At 35.9% G+C, this 19,992-nt stretch overlaps 1 protein-coding gene across 1 annotated transcript; it reads right to left on the reverse strand.

The window, feature by feature from the left end:
* Positions 1–19,474: 19,474 nt before the first annotated feature.
* Sptssb (serine palmitoyltransferase small subunit B) lies at positions 19,475–19,705 on the reverse strand. Its single transcript, XM_026410007.2, has one exon. The coding sequence runs from the start codon at positions 19,703–19,705 to the stop codon at positions 19,475–19,477; it is 231 nt and encodes a 76-aa protein (XP_026265792.1).
* Between the last annotated feature and the right edge of the window lie 287 nt (positions 19,706–19,992).

The raw sequence follows: 19,992 nt of genomic DNA on the forward strand, positions 1-19,992 counted from the left end.
ACACTAAGATTTCATAGAATAGCATTTCTTTTTAATTGGAAGAAACTCTTAGAGCAACATAACTCCAATCCCCATTTTTCTAGATGAGGTTGTTGAGCTTCTGGAAGTAGGGATGGAGTGAGGTAGAGAAGGGATGAGTCAGAGGGGACCTTACTGGATAGGTTATAGAGGAGGACACAAGACCTAAGCCAGGATGGAGAGACTAACTGCCTGGTTATTCAGAAAATGAATTTTAATCCTGGGGAAAAGTGAATTATTATTTTTTGGAAGTGCACAGAGATTTTATTTCAGGTGTGAGAGAAAATAGGAATCAAGATGGGGAAGGCTGGGAGAATTGCCAGACTGGAATTCCAGTTTGACTCCCCATGAAGGAGAGAGTTAGAAGAGGTCAGTTGGAAGTGCCCAAGACTGCTGTGTCAGAGGAGGCCAGGCCTGCTGGGAATGGGTCTGCCTTGTTCACTCATTCACTGTCTGGGGGCAATGGGCAGAGGGTGGCCTTGAAGCACACATGGAGCAGATCCCAAGTGGTCAGTAACATTCCCTGTGGTTGGAGGTCAAAGAGGGGATTTTCATCACGTGAAAAAATGGGCACACATATGTCAATTTATAGACATACATACATATATAAATTTACATGTGTGTAATTTAATGTAAGTTTATAGAATATTCAGAAGGTCAAATGGACTCCTAATACCATTTGGTCGGGAGGATGATTATGATGTTGCCACAAAATCACAAATGTTTATTTCTTCTTTTCATCTTGGGCGTGAAATGAGGAAAAAAAATTTTTCTATGTAGCACTTTTTTAAAATTTTATTTTAATTTTTTTTAAAAATTAAATTTTATTTATTATAATTAGGTATCTATGACAGCAGAATGCATTTTTGATTCATTGTACACAGTTGCAGCACAACTTTTCATTTCTCTTGTTATATACGATGTAGCATCACACCATATGTGCAGTCATACATGTACCTAGGGTATTAATGTCGGTCTCATTCCACCATCTTTCCTGCCCCCATGGGTCCTCTCCTCCCACCCTCCCCTTTGCCCAATCAAAGTTCCTCCATTTTTCCCATCCCCCCCCATGGATCAGCATCCACTTATCAGAACATTAGGGCTTTGCTTTTTTGGAATTGGCTTACTTTGCTTAGCATGATATTCTCCAACTCCATACATTTACCTGCAAAGGCCATAATTTTATTCTCTTTTAATGCTGAGTAATATTCCATTATGTATATATGCCACAGTTTCTTTATCTATTCATCTATTAAAGGGCATTAGGTTACTTCCACAATTTAACTATTTTGAATTGATGTGCCTGTATTACTGTAGAATGCTGATTTTAAGTCCTTTGGGTATAGATCAAGGAGTGGAATAGCTCGGTCAAATGGTGGTTCTATTCCAAGTTTTCTAAGGAATCTCCATACTGCTTTCCAGATTGGTTGCACCAATTTGTAGTTTTACCTGCAATGTATGAGTGTACCTTTTCCCCCACATCCTTGCCAACAATTATTGTTTGTATTCTTGATATCTGCCATTCTGACTGGTGTGAGATGAAATCTTAGAGTAGTTTTGATTTGGATTTCTCTAATTACTAGAGATGTTGAACATTTTTTTTCATATAATTGTTGATCGATTGTATATCTTCTTCTGAGAAATGGCTGTTCAGCTCCTTAGCCCATTTATTGAGTGGGTTATTTGTTTTTGTTTGTTTGTTTGTTTGAGTTCTTTATATATCCTGGAGATTAGTGCTCTATCTGACATGGGAGTGACAAAAATTTGCTCCCAAAATGTAGGCTCTCTCTTCACCTCTTGATTGTTTATTTTGTTGAGAAAAAGCTTTTTAGTTTGAAACCATCCTATTTATTGATTCTTGATTTTATTTCTTGGACTTTAGGAATCTTGTTAAAGAAGTCCAGGCCTAATCTGAAGTAATGAAGATTTGGGCCTACTTTTTTTTTTTCTATTAGATGCAGAGTTTCTGGCCTAATTCCTAGGTCCTTCATCCACTTTGAGTTGAGTTTTGTGCATGGTGAGAGATAGGGGTTTAGTTTCATTTTGCTGCATAATGGCTTTCAGCACTGTTAGTTGAAGAAGCTATCTTTTCTCCACTGTATATTTTTGGAACCTTTGTCTAGTATGAGATAACTATTTATGTGGGTTTGTCTCTATGTCTTCTATTCTGTATCATTGGTCTACATGTCTATTTTGGTGCCAATACCATGTTACTATAGCTTTGTAGTATAGTTTAAGGTCTGGTATTGTGATGCCTTCTGCTTCACTCTTCTTGCTAAGTGCTGCTTTGTCTATTCTGAGTCTCTTATTTTTCCAAATGAATTTCATGATTGCTTTTTCTATTTCTATGAGAAATGATGTTGGGATTTTAATTGGAATCACATTGAATCTGTACAGTGCTTTTGAGTAGAATGGCCATTTTAACAATGTTAATTTTGCCTGTCTAAGGGTATGGGAGATCTTTCCATCTTCTAAGGTCTTCTTCAAATTCTTTCTTTAGTGTTCTATAGTTTTTAATTGTAGAGGTCTTTCACTTATTTTCTTAAATTGATTCCCAAGTATTTTACTTTTTAAGGCTATTGTGAATGGGGTGTTTTTCCTAATTTCTCTTTCAGAAGATTCATCACTGATGTATAGAAATGCGTTTAACTTATGGGTATTGATTTTATATCCTGCTAATTTTCTAGATTCATTTATTAATTCTAGAAGTTTTCTGGTGGAGTTTTTTGGACCCTCTAAGTATAGAATCATGTCATCAGCAAATAATGATAGTTTTAGTTCTTATTTTCCTGTTCATATTTCTTTAATTTCTTTTGTCTGCCTAATTGCTCTGGCTAGAGTTTTAAGGACTATGTTGAATGGAAGTGGTGAAAGAGGGTATCCCTGTCTTGTTCCAGTTTTTAGTGGGAATGCTTCCAGTTTTTCTCCGTTTAGAATGATGTTGGCCTTGGGTTTAGTATAGATACCTTTTACAATGTTGAGGTATTGTTCCTACTATCCCTAGTTTTTTTAGTGTTTTGAACATAAAAGGGTGCTGTATTTTGTCAAATGTTTTCTCTGCATCAATTGATATAATCATATGATTCTTTAAGTGTATTGATGTGATGAATTATATTTATTGATTTCCATATGTTGAACCAACCTTTCATTCCTGGAATGAACCCCACTCTATCATGGTGCACTATTTTTTGAAATATGTTTTTGTATACAATTTACCACAATTTTATTGAGAATTTTTGCATCTATGTTCATCAGGGATATTAGTCTGAAATTTTCTTTCCTTTAATGAATCTCTGCCTGGTTTTGGTATCAGGATGATACTAGCTTCACAGAATGAGTTTGGAAGGGTTCCCTCCTTTTCTATTTCATGAAATAATTTGAGAAGAATTAGTATTAATTCTTCTTTGTAGGTCTTATAGAACTCTGCTGAGATTTGGTCTGGTCCTGGGCTTTTCTTGGTTTGTGGGCATTTGATGGTGTCTTCTATTTCCTTGCTTGAAATTGATCTGTTTAAATTGTGTATGTACTCTTGACCCAGTTTGGATTAATCACATGCCTCTAGAAATCTGTCAGTGTCTTCAATATTTTCTATTTTACTGGAGTATACATTTTCAAAATAGTTTCTAATTGTCTTCTGTATTTCATTAGAATCTGTCAAGATATTTCCTTTTTCATCATGAATTTTAGTAATTTGAGTTTTCTCTCTTCTTCTTTTTGTTAGGAGCTAAGGGTTTGTCAATTTAATTTTTTTTTCAAAAAAAAACGCTTTTTGTTTTGTCAATTTTTTTGAATAGCTTCTTTTGTGTCAATATCATTGATGTCTGCCCTGATTTTAATTATTTTCTGTGTTCTACTACTTTTGGTATTGGTTTGTTCTTCTTTGTCTAGGGCTTTGAGATGTAATGTCAGATCACTTATGTGTTGTCTTTTTCTTCTTTTAATGAATGAGCTTAATGGAATGAACTTTCCTCTTAGCACTACCTTCATGGTGTCCCAGAGATTTTGATAAATTGTATCAGAGTTCTCATTTACCTTTTAAGAATTTTTTTTAAAGCTCCTCTCTGATGTCTTCTGTTATCCATGCATCATTCAGTAGCATATTGTTTAGTCTCCAGGTGTTGGAGTATCTTCCATTTTTTAATTTAATCATTGATTTTTAATTTCATTCCATTATGGTCACATAGAATAGAGGGTAGTATCTCTGCCTTTTTGGACTTGCTTTGTGGCATAATATGTGGTCTGTTTTGGAGAAGGATCCATGTGCTGCTGAGAAGAATGTGTATTTGGTTGTTGATGGATGGAATATTCTATATATGTCTGTTAATTCTAAATTATTGATTGTTTTATTGAGTTCTATAGTTTTTTTGTTTAGTTTTTGTTTGGAAGCTCTAACCAGTGGCGAGAGAGGTGTATTAAAATCACCTAGTTTTATTGTGTTGTTGTCTTTTTGGTTCTTCTAGTTGAGAAGGGCTTGTTTGATATAAATAGATGCCCCATTGTTTGGGGCATAGATATTTATTATTGTTATGTCTTGTTAATGTATAAATCCCTTAAACAGTATGAAATGTCCTTCTTATCCCTTTTCACTAGCTTTTGTGTCCACTTTATCTGATATGAGGATGGAAACCCTTGCTTGTTTATGTGGTCCATGTGTGAGTGGTATGTTTTTTTCCACCCTTTCACCTTCAGTCTGTGGGTGTTTTTTTTCCTGTGAGATGAGTCTCTTGAAGGTAGCATATTGTTGAGTCTTTTTTAAAAATATTTTTTAGTTGTTGAAGGACCTTTATTTTATTCACTTACTTATATGCTATGCTGAGAATCAAACCCAGTGTCTCACACATGTGAGGCAAATGCTCTACCACTGAGCCACAGCACCAGCACTATTGGATCTTTTTTTTTTTTTTTAATCTAATCTGTCAGTCTATGTCTTTTAACAAATGAGTTTAGGCCATTCACATTCAGGGTTGTTATTGAAATGTGATTTGTATTCCTGGGCATTTTGGTATATTTTTGTTTTTTTTTTCTTTTTTTAATTTTTATTGGTTGTTCACAACATTACAAAGCTCTTGATATATCATATTTCATACATTAGATTGAAGTGGGTTATGAACTCCCAATTTTACCCCAAATGCAGATTGCAGAATCACGTCGGTTACACACCCACAATTTTACATAATGCCCAATTAGTAATTGTTGTATTCTGCTACCTTTCCTATCCCCTACTATCCCCCCTCCCCTCCCCTCCCATCTTCTCTCTCTACCTCATCTACTGTAATTCATTTCTCTCCTTGTTTATTTTCCCATTCCCCTCACAACCTCTTATATGTAATTTTGTATAGCAATGAGGGTCTCCCTTCATTTCCATGCAATTTCCCTTTTCTCTCCCTTTCCCTCCCATCTCATGTCTCTGTTTAATGTTAATCTTTTCTTCCTGCTCTTCCTCCCTCTCTGTTCATAGTTGCTCTCATTATATCAAAGTCGACATTTGGTATTTGTTTTTTAGGGATTGACTAGCTTCACTAAGCATAATCTGCTCTAGTGCCATCCATTTCCCTGCAAATTCTATGATTTTGTCATTTTTTACTGCTGCATAGTACTCCATTGTGTATAGATGCCACATTTTTTTTATCCATTCATCTATTGAAGGGCATCTGGGTTGGTTCCACACTCTAGCTATTGTGAATTGTGCTGCTATGAACATCGATGTGGCAGCATCCCTGTAGCATGCTCTTTTAAGGTCTTCAGGGAATAGTCCGAGAAGGGCAATAGCAGGGTCAAATGGTGGTTCCATTCCCAGCTTTCCCAGGAATCTCCAAACTGCTTTCCAAATTGGCCGCACCAATTTGCAGTCCCACCAGCAATGTACAAGAGTACCCTTTTCCCCACATCCTCGCCAGCACTTGTTGTTGTTTGACTTCATAGTGGCTGCCAATCTTACTGGAGTGAGATGGTATCTTAGGGTGGTTTTGATTTGCATTTCTCTGACTGCTAGAGATGGTGAGCATTTTTTCATGTACTTGTTGATTGATTGTATGTCCTCCTCTGAGAAGTGTCTGTTCAGGTCCTTGGCCCATTTGTTGATTGGGTTATTTGTTATCTTATTGTCTAATTTTTTGAGTTCTTTGTATACTCTGGATATTAGGGCTCTATCTGAAGTGTGAGGAGTAAAAATTTGTTCCCAGGATGTAGGCTCCCTATTTACCTCTCTTATTGTTTCTCTTGCTGAGAAAAACCTTTTTAGTTTAAGTAAGTCCCATTTGTTTATTCTTGTTGTTAACTCTTGTGCTATGGGTGTCCTATTAAGGAATTTGGAGCCTGACCCCACAATATGTAGATCGGAGCCAACTTTTTCTTCTATCAGACGCAGAGTCTCTGATTTGATATCAAGCTCCTTGATCCATTTTGAGTTAACTTTTGTGCATGGCGAGAGAAAGGGATTCAGTTTCATTTTGTTGCATATGGATTTCCAGTTTTCCCAACACCATTTGTTGAAGATGCTATCCTTCCTCCATTGCATGCTTTTAGCCCCTTTATCAAATATAAGATAGTTGTAACTTTGTGGATTAGTCTCTGTGTCCTCTATTCTATACCATTGGTCCACCTGCCTGTTTTGGTACCAGTACCATGCTGTTTTTGTCACTATTGCTCTGTAATATAGTTTGAAATCTGGTATTGCTATACCGCCTGATTCACACTTCCTGCTTAGAATTGCTTTTGCTATTCTGGGTCTTTTATTTTTCCATATGAATTTCATGATTGCTTTATCTATTTCTACAAGAAATGCCGTTGGGATTTTGATTGGCATTGCATTAAACCTATAGAGAACTTTTGGTAATATCGCCATTTTGATAATGTTAGTTCTGCCTATCCATGAACAGGGTATGTTTTTCCATCTTCTAAGATCTTCTTCTACTTCTCTCTTTAGGGTTCTATAGTTTTCATTGTATAAATCTTTCACCTCTTTTGTTAGGTTGATTCCCAAGTATTTTATTTTTTTGGAGGATATTGTGAATGGAGTGTTTTTCCTCATTTCCATTTCAGAAGTTTTGTCACTGATATACAGAAATGCCTTTGATTTATGCGTGTTGATTTTATATCCTGCCACTTTGCTGAATTCATTTATTAGTTCTAGTAGTTTCTTTGTAGACCCTTTTGGGTTTTCTAGGTATAGAATCATGTCATCTGCAAATAGTGATAATTTAAGTTCTTCTTTTCCTATTTTTATGCCTTTAATTTCTTTCGTCTGTCTAATTGCTCTGGCCAGTATTTCGAGAACTATATTGAATAGAAGTGGTGATAGAGGGCATCCCTGTCTTGTTCCAGATTTTAGAGGGAATGCCTTTAACTTTTGTCCATTCAGAATGATGCTAGCCTGAGGCTTAGCATAGATAGCTTTTACAATGTCAAGGTAAGTTCCTGTTATCCCTAGTTTTTCTAATGTTTTGAACATAAAGGGATGCTGTACTTTGTCGAATGCTTTCTCTGCATCTATCGAGATGATCATATGGTTCTTATTTTTAAGTCTATTGATGTGGTGAATAACATTTATTGATTTCCGTATATTGAACCATCCTTGCATCCCAGGGATGAATCCTACTTGATCATGGTGCACAATTTTTTTGATGTGTTTTTGTATTCGATTTGCCAGAATTTTATTGAGGATTTTTGCATCTAGGTTCATTAGAGATATTGGTCTGTAGTTTTCTTTCTTTGAGGTGTCTTTGTCTGGTTTCGGAATCAGGGTGATGTTGGCCTCATAGAATGAATTTGGAAGAGCTCCCTCTTTTTCTATTTCCTGAAATAACTTGAAAAGTATTGGTATTAATTCTTCTTTAAAGGTTTTGTAAAATTCCGCTGTATACCCATCCGGTCCAGGGCTTTTCTTGGTTGGTAGTCTTTTGATGGCTTCTTCAATTTCATCCATTGATATTGGTCTGTTCAAATTGTGTGTATCCTCCTGACTCAGTCTGGGCAAATCATAATACTTAAGAAATTTATCGATGTCTTCACTATCTTCTATTTTATTGGAATATAGGTTTTCAAAATAATTTCTAATTGTCTTCTGTATTTCTGTAGCATCTGTTGTGATATTGCCTTTTTCATCCCGTATGTTAGTAATTTGAGTTCTCTGTCTTCTTCTCTTCGTTAGCATGGCTAAAGGTCTGTCGATCTTATCTATTTTTTCGAAGAACCAACTTTTAGTTTTGTTAATTTTTTCAATAGTTTCTTTTGTTTCAATTTCATTGATTTCTTCTCTGATATTAATTATTTCTTGCCTTCTGCTACATTTGCTGTTGTTTTGCTCTTCCTTTTCTAGGGCTTTGAGATGAAGTGTGAGCTCATTTATTTGTTGTTTTTTTCTTTTTTTGAGGAATGACCACCAGGCGATGAATTTTCCTCTTAAAACTGCTTTCATTGTGTCCCATAGATTCCGATATGTTGTGTCTGTAGTTTCATTTATCTCTAAGAATTTTTTGATTTCCTCCTTTATGTCTTCTGTAACCCATTGATCATTCAGTAACATATTGTTCATTTTCCATGTGATGTAGGATTTTTCCTTCCTTCTTTTATCATTGATTTCCAGTTTCATTCCATTATGATCAGATAAAATGCATGGTATTATCTCCACCCCTTTATATTTACTGAGGGTTGCCCTATGGCATAATATATGGTCTATTTTTGAGAAGGATCCATGTGCTGCCGAGAAAAACGTATATCCATTTGATGATGGTTGATATATTCTATATATGTCAGTTAAGTCTAGGTTATTGATTGTGGTATTGAGTTCTATAGTTTCCCTATTCAACTTTTGTTTGGAGGATCTGTCCATTGGTGAGAGAGGTGTGTTGAAGTCACCCATAATTATTGTGTTGTGGTCTATTTGATTCTTGAACTTGAGGAGTATTTGTTTTATGAATGCTGCAGAGCCATTATTTGGTGCATAGATATTGATAATTGTTATGTCTTGTTGGTGAATGGTTCCTTTTAACAGTATATAATGTCCTTCTTTATCCCTTTTGATTAACTTAGTCTTGAAGTCGATTTTATTCGATATGAGGATGGCCACCCCTGCTTGCTTACGAGGACCGTGTGCGTGGTATATTTTTTCCCATCCTTTCACCTTCAGCCTGTGTATGTCTTTTCCAATCAGATGTGTCTCCTGGAGGCAGCATATTGTTGGATTTGTTTTTTTAATCCATGATACCAGCCTATGTCGCTTTATTGGAGAGTTTAAGCCATTAACATTCAGAGTTACTATTGATATATGGTTTGTACTTCCAACCATGTTTGATTATTTATCCTTTTTTAAAAAAATTTAGTTTGTTTCTCCATGATTATCTTTCCCCTCGCCCTCTGTCTTTACCGAGGCTCTTCCCTCTGATGGTTTTGGTTATTGTTTTTCATTTCTTCCTCGTGTAGTGTTTTGCTCAAAATGCTTTGCAATGCTGGTTTTCTGGCTGCAAATTCTTTTAACTTTTGTTTATCATGAAAGATTTTTATTTCGTTGTCATACCTGAAGCTTAATTTTGCTGGATACAGAATTCTTGGTTGGCATCCATTGTCTTTCAGTGTTTGAAAAACATTGTTCCATGACCTTCTTGCTTTCAGCGTCTGTGATGAAAAATCCGTTGTTAACCTAATTGGTTTACCCCTGAATGTAATCTGCCTCCTTTCTCTTGTAGCTTTTAATATTTTCTCTTTGTTCTGTATATTGGATATCTTCATAACAATGTGTCTTGGCGTTGGTCTACTGTGATTTTGTGTGCTCGGTGTCCTGTATGCATCTTCAATTTGTATATCTGTTTCCTTTTTTATTTCTGGAAAGTTTTCAGTAATTATTTCATTCAGCAGGTTTCTCATTCCCTTGGTTTGAATCTCTGTACCTTCTTCTATCCCGATGACTCGTAAGTTTGTTTTTTTTATGTTATCCCATAACTCTTGGATGTTTTTCTCGTGATTTTTTACCAACCTTTCTGAGTTGGCTAGACTCTTTTCAAGATGATATATTTTGTCTTCATTATCTGACGTTCTGGCTTCTACTTGATCCACTCTGTTAGTGATACTCTCAATTGAGTTTTTAATTTGGTTTATCGTTTCCTTCATTTCTAGAATTACTGTTTGATTATTTTTTATAATCTCTATCTCCTGATAAAGATGCTTAACTTCTTCTTTTATCTGTTTATGTAACTCATTCTCAATGTGTTCTTTCGCTGCTTGAATTTGCTGTCTCGTATCCTCTTTAAGGTTCCATTCCATCTGTCTAAGGTGTTCCATGAGTTCTTTATATGACCATTTTTCTGATGACTCTAGGTCCTCCTGAATATTTAGGCTGTCCTGCATTGTTTGTACTCCTTTTCTTCCTTGCTTTTTGAAGCTGCTCATGTTACTTCTTGTTCTGTTTGACTGCTGAGTTACTGTTTACTCCTATAAATTTATTTGATGCTGTAGCCGCAGGATTCAATGAAGTTATCTCCTCCGCCGCAGTCTGATGACGTCAGTTCTCTGCCATGGTGGTATCTCTTGCAAATGGCGACAGTTCGTTTCCCTTTGCCGGGTGACCAATGCAACGGGTGGGTCCTTACTGTCTCTCCCAAGCCCCGTTTCAAACCTGTGGCCGCTACCTATGAAGGCTCGGTAGGCATTTACCTCCGTAGGATCAGAAGGGCCTACCAGTTGTTTCAGCCGGATGGATTAGTGCTGAGTCGCAGCTGTTTGTCTGCGGGAAGCAGGCGAACGGGAGCTTGAATTCAGCCGATCTGGGCTCGGTGTGTGTTCTGAGAGGCCCAGACTGTTCGCCCCAGATCCATGTCAGCTCAGCATTGCCTAGTGATCCTGAGCAAACAGATTTAGGCTGTTTACGACTCCCTATGCCCACACAGCTGAAGAGGTCAGAGACTTGATCTCTCCGCGCCCGCCACCATGTTCAATCCCCCTATTTTTGGTTTTTAACTTGACTTGGTTTCTCCTTTGATTGGCCTTTCCTTTAGTGTTTTTCCTCCCTTTGCTGATTTTCATTATTGTTTTTTATTTCCTCCTCATGGAATATTTTGCTGAGAATGTTCTGTAGTGCAGGCTTTCTCACTGTAAATTCCTTTTTAAACTTTTGTTTATCATGAAAGGCCTTTATTTAATCATCAAATCTGAAGCTCAGTTTTGCTGCATATAAGATTCTTGGTTGGCATCCGTTTTCTTTCAAAGCTTGGTATATGTTATTCCAGGATCTCCTGGCTTTGAGGGTCTGGGTTGGAAATTCTGCTGAGACCTAAATTGATCTTCCCCTATATGTGATCTGATTCCTCTCTCTCTCAGCCTTTAAGATTCTATCTTTATTCTGTATGCTAGGCATTTTCATTATAATGTGTTTTGGTGTGGCTCTGTTGTATTTTGTATATTTGCTGTCCTGTAGGCCTCTTTTATTTTATTTTCCAATTCATTCTTCATGTTTGGGAAATTTTCTGATATTATTTCATTAAAGAGATTGTGCATTCCTTTGGTTTGAATCTGTGTGCCTTTCTCTTTCCCAATAAATCTTAGATTTGTTTTTCTGATGCTATCCCATAATTCCTGGATGTTCTGTTCATGGCTTCTTACCATCTTCACTGTGCGGTCAACTTTATTTTCAAGATTGTATATTTTGTCTTCATTATCTGACATTCTGTCTTCCAAGTGATGTAGTCTGTTGGTGATGCTTTCTATTGAGTTTTTTATTTGGTTTGTTGTTTCCTTCATTTAAAGGATTTCTAATAATTTTTTTCTCTCTCCAGAATCTCTATCTCTTTCTTGAAGTAATCTTTTATTACCTGTATTTTCTCTTTGTTGGTGTGATCAATGGAAAAGTGAATTATTTTAACAAAAGAAATGGAAATATTAATATAAACAAAGGCATAAAACATTTCCATATGTCTCATTTTAGGAAAGATGTGAGATTAAGGAAGTTCTTTGATGAATGTGGTCCAAGAGGAATTACAATTTACTTGAGTTAAATAAAGTTCATGGGAGCCAATTGTTGTGGATTAATCTCCAGCTTTAGGACTTAACATACCAGACCAAACCAAAATGCAGTCACTCATGCTAGGTTTCACCAAATCAAACTAAACTTTGGAATGGTCCAATTAAAAAACAAAAATGAAAACAAAGTCAACAGGGAAGTCATAGCAATTATACAAAGAGCCAGTTTGTATAATTTTTATCATGAACTAGCATGATAAAAAAATCTTTTCTGTTTTGACTCTGTAAGGAAAGTAATTTTGAAACAATGGATCTGCTTTGTATTTCTATAGCTATTCTGTTTAACTTTCTTGCACCTTTTCTGCTCAGCTTATTGGAATGCCTATTCTATTTCATAGAATGAGGTATTGCTCAATCCTAGAATCCACTAATAAAAGCCAATTTGATTTTTGAACTAAATATGTTGTAATTTTGTCTTTTGATGCTTGTGAGACCTTCCCAGTTTAAATTTAGAAAACAAATCCTTCCCATCTCCTTTACCCTTCTTTCTTCCTTTTTCTCTCTCTCTTCCTCTCCTTCATCTTAAATCTCTCCCTCTTCTCCTTCCTTTCTTCTGCTCTCTCTCTCTCCTTTTCTGTGTGCTCATGACAATCCAAACATGGATGATTCTGAGCTCAATGACATGGAACTCTCCTCAGTGATGACATCCCTAGCCACAAAGACAGCCATCCAGGAAATTCACCTGTTTCCTGTATGGGTGTGATTCCAGGAAGAAGCCTTGTGAATGGAACATGAGGTATTCACCTCTCTATTTTGCCGTTTGTAGAGATTTCCCCCTTTGTATCCCTCCAATCAGACATCTGGATTAAGTGCTACCTCAATTAGGTCTACCCAACAGAACACAGCAAAAATGTAATAATAAAAATGAGCAATTAGAATGTTGAATATCCAGTGGAAGAGATTAGAAGTGTTAATACTGTAAGCGGGATATATCTTAATTGCTCACAAAGGCGTACGAAAAAACTACAGAAATTAGCTTTGTCATGATAGTAAAGGCAACTGTAAACTGTAATTTTATATTAGAACTCATTCCGTCTCCCATTTCCTTAGAATTTTTAAGTGATAATTAAAATTAAAAGTTGGTCAACCCTGTCCCTAGCTCTGCCATTAAATCATCCTAATGTCATTACTTTCGTTATTATCAACGTAATAATTCAGGAATGAATCAAAGAAAACCCAAAGCCTGATGTTTATTCTCAGAGTGCTTTAAAACGCTAGAATAATTGAATCCTGTAAAACATCCATGTTATAGATATTTTGGCTAGTCAGTTTTGATGAAGAAAAGTACCTAGAGAATTACATTCTGTTTCATGATGGAAAATCAGTGTCCTTTCTTCCAATCATATGTATAAGGACTCTTAATGAGATACAGCAAAGCTTTAAAAACTAGAAAAGTAGTAGAATTGAGTGAAGCTTTTTCCTTCAACCTCTAAAAAAGATTCTATCCTCTTTTACAGACAGCTGAATCAGCTCTGGAAATAATTTTTGCAGAACGACAAGAAATTTCCTTTGGGCAGATTAGATTTTCTTTTCTCCTTCCTTCCTTCCTTCCTTCCTTCCTTCCTTCCTTCCTTCCTTTCTTTCTTTTTCTTTCTTTTTTTTTTTTTTTTTTTTTTTTGGTACTGGGGATTGAATTCAGGGACACTCGACCACTGAGCCACATCCCCAGCCCTATTTTGTATTCAGGGTCTCACTGAATTGCTTAGCACCTCCCTGTTGCTGAGGCTGAGGCTTTGAAATCATGATCCTCCTGTCTCAACCTCCTGAGCTGCTGAGATTACAGGCATGTGCCACCGCACCTAGCCCAGATTAGACTTTTAAAAAAGTGTATTAAATGGGATTACACCCTTTGAACTCAGCCATTGGTAAAACCTGTTGACTTTCTAAGCTTCAAAAATTATCCTTACTGATGCCCCTGTCCCATCTGCTCCTACACAACAACCAGTCCCATTCCACTTACAGAGTAAGTGATGTCACAACTCTTCTACCTTGTCCTGCCCTGACTGAAAGTCCTGCAATGAGGGTTTGGATTTTATTCTAATGCAGCCAGAAGAGATACATAGCCTGTGCCCCAAGTGCTCCACTGTTTTAACTACCAGGACACTCTGCTGTTCTTTCATGATATCTTACCAAAATTCATACAGATCTTAAATATTGTGTTTGCTTTTTGCTTTGTTGTTGTTTTGCCTAATTGGTCATATGATTCACAAGTTCAGAGATTTTGTTTTCTTTCTGTTTTTGATTCATCTTCGTTTCCCAATATAAAGTTCAATGACTACTGTATTGATAGACTTTTTTCCTTTTTTTTTCTGAGGATAGAAACAACTAAGTATTCAATGCCATATAATAAGGATTATCTTCTTAGGGAAAAATATGAGCAAAACAAAAGTCCAAGTGTTGATGACAAGAATTTAAATGATTTAATCAAAATTGAGGACATTATTTTAAAAATCAATAGAAGCTTGTGACAATGAAAATAATACTTATGGGTATAAATATTTCCATTTCAGTGAACTTTGTTCAATTCCATTTTCTCAGTTTTATAACCTTGAAATTCATTCATGAAAGCTGAATTATAGGGTACAGAGGTATGAATACAGGTTGTTTATGGAACACTATATTGGTAAGGTATTTAGAGCAAATGGTACCTTAAGTAAAGACATTATGCTTTTTAAGAAGGTGTAACATGGTGAAAATACCATTTAAAAAAGATTAATTAGGCAAATTTGTAGAGGGTAAATTCAATATGACTGGGAACAGGACAGGAGAGCTAAAGGAATGAATTAGGAAAAGAAGAATCACAAGTTAGGTTTCAACCTGAAGATTCTGAAGTGTTAGCCAGTAAAATGAAAAGGGAAATAACTGGATCCTTAGAAAAGATCTGACAGTTAAATTTGATAGTGTATGTCAAAAAGCCTTAAGCATGAAAACTAGAACTTTCTAAGTACCTATTAGAAAGACATATTCAAACTTAATACCAGTTAGGTATTGCAAACAGAAAGTCTTTGGTTTGAGTTCTATTGTATAGCATAATGGTCATAATAATAATATATCATGTAATTCCAAATTGCTAAGAGAGTAAATTTCAAATGTCTCACCAAAAAAAAAGTGAGGTGACAAATGTTAATAGCTTGTTTTAATCAGTTCACATTATATATATATCATCATATTGTACCCCATAAATATGATTATTGTCTGTCAATTTAAAAAAACTATAACTTTAGTTGGTAAAGCAGAAATCAGAACATTCTTCAACTTTACAAATAGGGCCTAGAACCATTTTAGTGTGTCCAGGAGAAGAAATCCTGAAACCATTTACTCCAAATAAACCAGGAAGTCATGCAATATGAGTCCCAAGCACTTTTTATAAAAAGGCAGAGTAATTCTTTACCATCCTGGGCTACAGAAATAGATGCAATGTCCAAAGATGGCTGCAAAGGGCACCTGGTCCATTTTTTCCTGGGGACTCTATCTGAACTCTTTTTCCACTCTAGACTGTGAACTTGACCCAGCTTACATTGAGAAAGAACATAGAGCCTTGTGTAGATACACTAAATGTCACATGTTTCAGTGACTGTCCTATTCTGGAAGGGAAATAGGTCCCACTCTTCCAATATGAAGTGCAACCTTGCAGCAGCCTCTTGCAGTGACTCTACAGTTCCACAGAAATCTTCCAGAAGAGAAGAAGCAAAACCGGAAACCTTAAAGAGCTAAGGAGATCTAGAGGGACAACTTAGCTAAGCATACATCTGAGTCATCTTAAGAGACCAATCCCCTCCCTGTTTATCTTCAGAAATTGAGAATGTGTCCAACAGTTTTAAAAACTGTTCAAAGTCTTATCAAATTCTAACCAGAAGACTCCATTCTTTTGAATAAAAATCCCCCAACTTCAATGTATGTTGAAATCATACAAGAACCTTTCAATAATTTGAGATTTCTGAACCCTCCCCTAAAACATTTCTGTTTGGGTGACCCTGGCATAGCTTAAGCCACTGTCTCTCAGAACCTACTGTTTTTTTTTTAATTTTATTTTAAAATTTGTTCTAATTAGTTATTTTTAGTTTTTAGTTGTAGATGGACACAAGATCTTCATTTTATTTATTTTTTTTATGTGGTGCTGAGAATCGAACCCAGTGCCTCACGCATTCAAGGCAAGCACTCAACCACTGAGCTACAACCCCAGTCCTAGAATGCATTTTGACACATTGTACACAAATGAAACACAATTTCTCCTTCCTCTGACTGAACATGGTGTAGAGTCACACTGGTAGTGTGATCATACATGTATATAGGGTAATAATGTCCATCTCATTCCACTGTCCTTCCCATCCCCACCCTCCCTCCCATCTCCTCACTCCCCTCTGTATAATCCATTGTTCCTTCTTGTTCCCTGACCCCCATCATGGATTAGCATCTGCTTGTCAGAGGAAACATTTGGCCTTTGGTTTTGGGGGGTTTGGCTTATTTTTGTTATTTTTTTTAATAGAAATTTTCAAATGTACCAAGATAATTTTTATAAATAATGCCTGAATACCTATCACTAAGTTTCTGCTATATTTTCCTCACACATTTATTCATTTTTCTATCCTTCTATCTATCCATCCATACTTAATTGACTTTTAATACATTTGTTGAATGAGTGAATGGGTGCTACTGTTTTAGTACATAGGCAGAAGTGGTCCATTCTGAGGTTGGCCTAAAACATATACTGATCTTCCTTGTTTTTGTGTGAGCCCAGGATATGGGCAGCTACATAATATTCCCTAAAGTATATTTCTGCTAAGTTCTGTATGAACCACTGGGCTAGATGGGATTCAGAAATAAGGACAAATCTCTGTCTTCCAGGAACATACTTGAATATGTTAGTGATAGGAAAAGAAAAAAAGTAGAAAAAAAGTGGGCTAGTAATTGCTTTTTTCACAATAATAAATACTGATCAGTGATATCATTACATTAACATTATCTGATTCCGTGGCATTTCATGATTTAGTTGCATGAGTAGCTAAAAGAAATTGATGCTTTTGCCAATACCAGGAAAAGAGTATTTTATGATTCCTTGTTCAGTCAGTGACAATTGCAAGCTCACTGAAACCATGGAAATTTTGGCTTTTTAAAAAATTCTGCACATACCATGAGATATCCAAGTAATAGAAGCAAAAGAATAGCACATAAAAAGCATTTGTAATCTAGCCTAACTGTGGTCAAGGTTAAGGGCACCTCTGCCTAGTCTAGAAACTCAGCAGAGCAGGCTGTCCAAGTTCAGCTTTCTTTCCTCCTCCACTGTTTACTGATAGGTTCCCCTGCCCACCTATATTTGATTGTACTTTTTGGACCCTGCATTTATTATTTTTGATTGCTCTGAAGTGATGTTTGCCTTCAAAGTGACATCCCGGGGCAGTGCTTTGCCATAATCTTTTATTAACCTTAACTGTGTCTCTTCATGTTTATTTTAACTCTCTTATTTTTAGAAGAAGGATTTGGAGAAGGTCAATGCAGTGTCTTTGTGATTGAATTCCAAAAGTAGTTAGCAGGGGTCCACGTATATAAGGGTGCTGGATCATTGTGAACTGGGAATGCATCCAAATTCATGCTCAACTGAGAATCCTCTGTTAAATATTTAAAAGTGAAAACAGTCTTTCAAAGTAGGCATGTGGGTCTGGGAAGCATAAAAATGGGTGAACACAGTACCCAGGTAGAATAGCAAAGGTGGCAGTTGGAGAGCAGGCTTGTTGTTCTTCCAATCTTGACTGTCTCTTCATGCTCTTACCCTTCTTACTTGGTGGAATTCTGCTTTCTGACATATTGGTGAACCCTGTCCCATCAGCTTTCATGTTGTTCTCCCATGGGCTTCCATGTGGCAATAATTGGCACAGCCCAGTGTGGACCTGACCTGGATTTGCATCCTTGCTCTCGTGCTAGTGACTAACTGACCTTGAACAAGAAATGTAACTTTTCTAAGCGCCAGTCTCCTTACCTGTAGTAGGGAGACCTTAATGCTACCTTAAGATGTAAAAGGGGTCCAGCATGATAAGTCCTTTGGTAATGGTACTCTACCATTTAAATCAGCTGCCATATTGGATTAGCAAGAAATAAATTGGGGAGATAACGGTGTCCCATTTAGTGCAATTTGAGAGGAAAAATAATCTGCAGTGGACAGTTTACTTATAAAATTAAGCTTAATTTTATTTTGCAAAAAACAAGAAATGCATATTCAGTTATGATTTCTCTTTAAAACACGTGTTTGCTTTTTTACTAACATGCAAGTTAATTTGGCATGCTAATCATCTTTCTTTTTAGCTTTCCTTGGAATTTTTTTCCCCAGCACAAACAAGGGTGCAAATATTGTCAAAAACCTATTTACATTTTTACCTTCCAGAATTACTAACATTAATATTTATTGGGAGGAAAGAAAAGCAGCAAGGCTTGGTCTTTGGCATTAACATTTGATTCAGCAATATAATTAAAAACTTATATTTGCTTTTAAAATACACATTTTGAAGGAAATTTAATAAATCTTGTTTCTGCTCTACAAAGGAGCCACTACATCAAAGCATTTAACTGGAGCTGTCGAGTTCCTGCTGGTGGAATATTACTTCCAGCCTATTTATTAGCTTTTCTTCCTGTAGCTCCACACATGCCTTTTTTTTTTCTTCCAGTGAGTGAAAGCACAGAAAAGAAAATAATTTCCTTTCTCTTTCCTCCCCAGCATCATGCAAGACAAGGGACATCAAAAGTCTTAATATCTGCATTATCTGAATTTACTTTGATTATATTTTGTTTCTTATACTTAATGATTATGTATTATAATACTTACTTGTTTATTTAAAATCAACATTGTTGATTTCAAACTGACTTTTAGAGACATTTGAAATAATTCATGAACCATTTTGAAAGAAAATAATTGCCTCCAGCCTATTCTTTTGCATTTGAAGTAAAAGAATTTCAGGTATTAGCAGTTTACTAGAAAATATAACTTTAGGGAGTCCATATAATTTATTCACATCTTTTTATACATTGTAAACAAGGATAGGATACTTTTGAGAGTAGCCTATGAAGGTTTTTTTTCTTGTAATCTATCTTTCAGCGTAGGATAGGTATTAAGGGATCATTTTAAGTATGATTATGGTAAATCTCTTATGAACATATTTTCCAGGAAAATTTTATATGAAATTGTCCTAATTTAAAAACAAATTCCAAAGTCATAGATTTGCATTGAGTGAACATGGTATATGAGGTAAAGGCATCATATTTTCTATGGTATGATGCACAATGTAGTATATACAAAAGAAACTAGAGACATCCATCTCAAACTCCAGGCAGGACACAAGAGTGCATAGAGAGAGTGATTTTTCAGGTCAGAGAGTGAAAGATGACACAGTAGTCACCTAAATCAACATGTTGTAAGCAACATAAATGTGCAATGCCATTTCACAGAATGCAAAAGAGATCAGTTAGAAATTGTACTGTGATAGCCACATATTTTTGAGAAAAATTCCCAAGCCAGGCGAATGTGGATTGGGATGAAGACATAGGCAGTGTACACCACCATAGCAAAAATGGTTAGTAAGATGGTATTGAACATAGATCGCTCCCAGGGCTCCAAGACAGCACAGCAGCTAATGATTTGGTATTGATAGTAGAGCCAGGAGAAATACTCCTTCACACGCCTGAAATCCATGGTCGGCTCCTTCAAGCTGCAGAAAGTTTGTCCTGTTGAAGAAGATAACAGAGTAGAAGAAAAATGAAATAAGGAACAAAACACAGATTATCCTTAAATTTTCATAATCTTGACAGGTTAAAATCAAAGAATGTTAAGGATCACTGAATGGATTATTAACATGAACATTACATAGAAATAATACTTAACATATTGATAATAGAAAATAATTATCACTACCAAAAACTATTACTAAAATATTATTAGTAATATCTAAAAATGATAATTGTTAGTAAAACTCTCATGGT

The sequence above is a fragment of the Urocitellus parryii genome, chromosome 2 (genome assembly GCF_045843805.1).
Source record: "Urocitellus parryii isolate mUroPar1 chromosome 2, mUroPar1.hap1, whole genome shotgun sequence".
Taxonomy (NCBI): domain Eukaryota; kingdom Metazoa; phylum Chordata; class Mammalia; order Rodentia; family Sciuridae; genus Urocitellus; species Urocitellus parryii.